This window comes from Limulus polyphemus, unplaced genomic scaffold (assembly GCF_000517525.1).
Source record: "Limulus polyphemus unplaced genomic scaffold, Limulus_polyphemus-2.1.2 Scaffold6182, whole genome shotgun sequence".
NCBI classification, from domain to species: domain Eukaryota; kingdom Metazoa; phylum Arthropoda; class Merostomata; order Xiphosura; family Limulidae; genus Limulus; species Limulus polyphemus.
This window is the reverse complement of record NW_013671792.1, coordinates 46,600-53,003: the sequence shown is the minus strand read 5'-3', so window position 1 is coordinate 53,003 and position 6,404 is coordinate 46,600. Positions and strand designations below refer to the sequence as shown.

Sequence of the window (6,404 nt, the reverse complement as noted above, 5' to 3'; positions counted from 1 at the left end):
CTTTCAAGCTTAACTCTACGTGAATTTCTAGATTAATATTGTGCGAGGAAGATTTTTTTTATCCGTTGATAAATTTTCAGCTTTGATGTAAATTAACGTGTTCAGCAAAAGAACATCTAATGTTAAATAAATTCAATTATCATTTTATATAGAATTAACAGACAGGCTGAATAGATCTCTCTCTCTACTGTGTTACACAGTTGGCTCATGTTAGTAAAAACTAGGAAATAAATCAACCTAATCCTAGCGTTTTCTTTACTGTAATTTGACTAATAATGAGTGATATGAGTATTATAACTGAATTAATTAGTCTCTACGTTGGCAGGGTTTTCTCCCGACCACGGAAGTTATGGCAGCAGTAATGAAGATCTGATCAATATGAACAAAAAAAAGAAGAAGAAACGAAGACACAGGTACGTCCTTACAGTTGTCTTGGAGACAGTTATAATCATGGATAATTTATTTTAAACAGTCCTTACTCAACCATCACAACCAGTTCCTCATAAATGTAACAATACTAACTAACAACAACCAATAATGTAATCATTATAATACTCGAGCCACACTCACCACACTTTAACAGTTCTTACTCAACCATCACAACCAGTTCATCATAAATGTAACAATACTAACCAACAACAACCAATAATGTAATCATTATAATACTCGAGCCACACTCACCACACTTTAACAGTTCTTACTCAACCATCACAACCAGTTCATCATAAATGTAACAATACTAACCAACAACCATTTGTTTTACTAAAAATATCTTTACCTCTTTGTTCTCGCAGTGCTTTAACCCACCTATAGATATTAATATCTTTCACACCTATAAATAGTAATAATTTTCGAAAAATAAATATTAACGGAATATATAGAACTTAAAAGAGTTCATCTATATATATTTTTTTACGATGAGATAAATATTTCTACAGAACCCCATATTTCTTCTGTTCTAACGTTGTTTGTACTTCGTTATTTGAAAAATGAGATGTAAATCTTCATTGAAAATATTTTTAGGTTTCTCTAGATTGTATTCAGATATCCAGTGGATATTACTTGATGATGTTCTACCTTCTCCAGCTTGATTTACCAGTGTAACTAATCCTAATCATTACATAGTTAACCTTACAGATCATAACTTGCCGTTTTACATCATTAAATACTTAATATTATAGATCATAACTTGCCGTGTTACATCACTAAATACTTAACCTTATAGATCATAACTTGCCGTGTTACATCATTAAATACTTAACATTATAGATCATAACTTGCCGTGTTACATCATTACATAGTTAACCTTATAGATCACAACTTGCCGTGTTACGTCATTAAATAGATAACCTTATAGATCACAACTTGCCATGTTAAGTCATTAAATAGTTAACCTTATAGATCATAATTTGCCATGTTACGTCATTACATAGTTAACCTTATAGATCATAATTTGCCATGTTACGTCATTACGTAGTTAACCTTATAGATCACAACTTGCTGTGTTACGTCATTAGATGTTTCTGTGCACATCTTCACGACATTAATCAAGTAAGCTTGTGTATATTTAAGCTGCGAGAAACTGGTTGATATATTTCTTGAATAGAGACAACAATCGTTCATCCATTATTTGTACGTAATTATATATATAAAAGTTTCACTCTACTCTAACTGTGGTAAATTACTACTGGAGAACAACGGTGCCATGTTTCCACACCGTTGTTCTCCAGTAGTAATTTACCACAGTTAGAGTAGAGTGAAACTTTTATATATATAATTCATACACTACAGGAGCAAAAAATGACATCTTAGTTAAAACACGGGAAGAAGGATGTTAGGAGAACAATATCCTAAGGAGTGAATGTAATGATGTGAGATATATAGTGTTAAATTAATCTGGGAAAGTGGAAACATGTTTTACGGTACATAGAAGTGTGGGTTACGTTATATCCTAAGGTACACGGTGACATGAATCAGGTTATACCTTACGGTACATAGAAGTGTGGGTTACGTTAATACTGCTACAAGCCGAACCTTACAACGAACTTGGTAAATTTATACTGCTACGTACAAACCTTACAACGAACTTGGTAAATCTATACTGCTACAAAACAAATCTTAAAACAAACTTGATAAATTTATACTGCTACAAGCCGAACCTTACAACGAACTTGGTAAATTTATACTGCTACAAGCCGAACCTTACAACGAACTTGGTATATTTATACTGTTACAAGACAAACCTTAAAACAAACTTGGTAAATTTATACTGCTACAAGCCGAACCTTACAACGAACTTGGTATATTTATACTGTTACAAGACAAACCTTAAAACAAACTTGGTAAATTTATACTGCTACAAGCCGAACCTTAAAACAAACTTGGTAAATTTATACTGCTACAAGCCGAACCTTAAAACAAACTTGGTAAATTTATACTGCTACAAGATGTGGTTAAAAAACCTTATGAATCCTAAACTGCTACAAGACAAATGTAACATGAGCTTGGTTACTGTATATTACTATTACAATAATTGAATATGTCCTGCTACAACGTGATTGAATATGTCCTGCTACAATGTGATTGAACATGTCCTGCTACAACGTGATTGAATATGTCCTGCTACGACGTGATTGAATATGTCCTGCTACAACGTGATTGAATATGTCCTGCTACAATGTGATCTTGAACTCGGTTAAGTATATACTGCTACAGGGTGTGCTTTAAACCAAAACTACGGTGACTCGATAATGCTATATGAGCCCAACTATATTTTAATATAAAGAGACTAACACAAACTATGGAATTCTATTTTCTGTATAGTTTTATATAGATACATAGAGTAAATAGTTTAAAATAGCAAATGCAACTTTATAATGAAGTGTTTAGTTAGAGTAACTCCGCTAAAAAGTTATTACTTTCTCTGCTACTAGAAATGGCTTCGATAATTAATGTATTCAGTGACAGGAAGCCATTGCATATTAAATTGTCAGTACAGCTGAACAGAGCATTTTTGTAAGGTGTTTGTTTGTACACTCCGAACATGTGTAACGCCTGCTGCTCTCAGTGGGAGCCCAGTCTCTAGGGGTAAGACAACTCGTAGTAAAAACGACGGAGTAAATTAACAGGTACTCAGTGCCAGTAAATGAAAAGTGGGAATTGGTTGGAGACCAGCTCGCCTGGAAAGGTAAACATTCAGTTTGCTCTATTAGTTGAGATGGTATATTGTTCTTGAGAGTCACTGATCGAAACGGCCAAATGAATTCCATCTTTTGTTTCTCAGGTGTTTTTTTAATATTTGTTTTTGTTGTCACTTCTCAATTCAAAAGCTAATTACCGATAATAACATACAACATTGAGCCTGAATTTAAAAAACGTGTTTCATCATAAACATACAGCTACAAAGGACTGTTATTAAACACAGAAGGAGATCAAATTTGTTTGAAAACATCATTGTTTCACAACAGATGAAACACTATTTAGAATGCTTTGTTTCACAATAGATGGAACAATGATTAGAATGCTTTGTTTCACAATAGATGGAACAATGATTAGAATGCTTTGTTTCACAATAGATGGAACAATGATTTATAATGCTTTGTTTCACAATAAATGGAACAATGATTTAGAATGATTTGTTTCACAATAGATGAAACAACGACTTTGGATGCTTTGTTTCACAATAGATGGAACAATGATTAGAATGCTTTGTTTCACAATAGATGGAACAATAATTTAGAATGCTTTGTTTAATAATCGTGTTAAATACTACAAAATATAGCAGTAAAAGTTAAACCGTTTTGTATGAGAAAAGAAACAAACACTAACTTATAACTTAACTAGAATTTCTACTGTTGGTATATCTCGACAAACATAAGTTGTGGATTTCGATAAAACCAGCTTGTACAGATACGTGACTGATAGCGACCCGATTTTCTCATAACCAGCGTGGCAAAATTATATAGAGTTGTTTTGGTGTTCTCACCAAATTAATCATTACCCAGTGAACGCCCGTTCCCTCTGGATTTAAATGGTAATTTAGCACATTCCTAGCATCTTTAGTGGCCAAATTAAAGCGTTCGAAGCTCACATTGGCTGCTAAACACACGCTAGGAGACTAGGGGGTCCACTGTGTTGCGTACAAATACTGGAGACGTTTTATGACGAAATAGTGAAGATACCGTAGTCTTTGTCCAAGGTTTGAATGCACGTGTCTGGAACTGTCTGACCCCCACCCCCCTTTCATGCCTTCCTCCTTCTCCACTGCTCTTCAAGAATTCGTCTTCTTGTGAGCGCGGACCTATTATAAATAGACCAGTGATCGAAACCATAGCCTAACTCGAATTAATTAACCGACTTGCCGGAAAGCACGCTTTGTGTAGAGGCTGTTTCATGCATGCTTTATGAGGCTCGACATTCCCCGGAATTCTCAATTAATCAATTCAATATCAAAACCAACATTCTTTACACTTGCTGACCATACATTATAATTAAAGCTTTTTTTTTGTTTGTTTGTTCTGAACAGTTATCTTTAAACCTAACTACATTCAAAACTTATAAATAATCACGAAAAATTATGATCTAACATATCTAACAGGTTTCACGCAACACAGTAAGGAATAAGTGGATTAGTTTAGGTTTCACGCTACGTAGAATTGTGCGTTGCGTTATATTCTACGGTACACGTTGATATAATTCAGGTAATACCTTACGGTACATAGAAGTGTGGGTTACGTTATATCCTAAGGTACACGGTGACATGAATCAGGTTATACCTTACGGTACATAGAAGTGTGGGTTACGTTATATCCTAAGGTACACGGTGACATGAATCAGGTTATACCACCTAAAACAAACTTGGTAAATCTATACTGCTACAAGCCGAACCTTAAAACAAACTTGGTAAATTTATAGCTAGTTGATGGCTCATCAGCTAGCTTCAGGGCTAATATCGGCGTTCGATACCCTAAGTGGGCACAATGCAGATAGCCCATTGCGTAGTTTTGCGCCTAAGCACAAATTAAGTTATCTTTACACTTTTATTTAAGTAGTTATGATATTGTTTTAAGTTATTTAGGTTTGGAACAGACATGAACCCAGCGGTCCCTATTTACCAATATTATCACCGAATGTTGCCCATATTTCAAAGAACCTGAATACTGAACAAACCCATGACAGAGACTGATACAAAACAGCGCCGTGTAATGTTGGGATACTACGTTAGGTGTACAATACTTGATAGTAATAACCATCACCTTACCCGCCGTGATGGTAGATCGCAGCTCACTTTCCCGTCCGTGTCAAGTTCTCACGTGCTTTTAAATATTCAAAATGCGAATTCCGGTATTCTTTTTACATGGAGGGTTTAAACTAACGTGAACACGCAGTAACTATATCTACACTCAACATAATACATTTTAGTTTCTTCAGCAGCCTTTCTCTAACCTTCTACATCTGCGTACTTAATAGAGTTTATAGGCTTAATCAATACAGAGAAACCTGGCGGACGCTTTATTTACTCTTGTAATCAACGTAAAATGTTTACATTAAAACGCATGGTGTGAGAGTACAATATAAAAACCTAATTTTAAGCATATACCAATATTTAACCAATCAGTTTGAACCATAATTTGTTATCTATTACACGAAAGCTTTCATTTTTATTAATTATTTTTCACTTCTATATTAATTGTGTAAGTCTTATATCAGTAGATATAAGATATGGAATCAAAGCTGGTTCTACTGGTTCTCAACAGTACCGAGTGTCTGTACATTTTTGGAATCCGGTACTGAGTGCCTGTATATTTTCGGAATCCGGTAATGAGTGCCCTTATGTTTTTAAAAGCCGGCACTAAGTGTCTGTACATTTTAGAAAGCCGGTACTGAATGCCTGTTTATTTTCAAAAGTCGGTACTGAATGCCTGTTTATTTTCAAAAGCCGGTACTGGGTGCCTGTAGATTTTTGGAAGCCAGTTCTGAGTGCCTGTAGATTTTAGAAAGCCGGTTCCGAGTGCCTGTTTATTTTCAAAAGCCGGTACTGGGTGCCTGTACATTTTTAAAAGCCGGTGCTGAGTGCTTGCACATTTTAGAAAGCCGGTTCTGAATGCCTGTAGATTTTAGAAAGCCGGTACGGAATGCCTGTTTATTTTCAAAAGCCGGTACTGGGTGCCTGTACATTTTTAAAAGCCGGTGCTGAGTGCTTGCACATTTTAGAAAGCCGGTTCTGAATGTCTGTAGCTTTTCAAAAGCCGGTACTGGGTGCCTGTACATTTTTAAAAGCCGGTGCTGAGTGCTTGCACATTTTAGAAAGCCGGTTCCGAGTGCCTGTATATTTTCAAAAGCCGGTACTGGGTGCCTGTACATTTTTAAAAGCCGGTGCTGAATGCTTGCACATTTTAGAAAGC

General features: G+C 35.2%; 1 protein-coding gene across 1 annotated transcript in view; it reads left to right on the top strand.

Moving 5' to 3' along the window:
* Positions 1-325: 325 nt before the first annotated feature.
* LOC106473448 (visual system homeobox 2-like) overlaps positions 326-6,404 on the top strand; it is a gene marked incomplete at its 5' end in the record, with an annotated part of 41,131 nt that continues 35,052 nt past the window's right edge. Inside the window, one exon of the mRNA XM_022401886.1 lies at positions 326-413. Coding sequence (XP_022257594.1) covers positions 326-413 — 88 coding nt within the window. The remainder of the gene's footprint in view (positions 414-6,404) is intronic.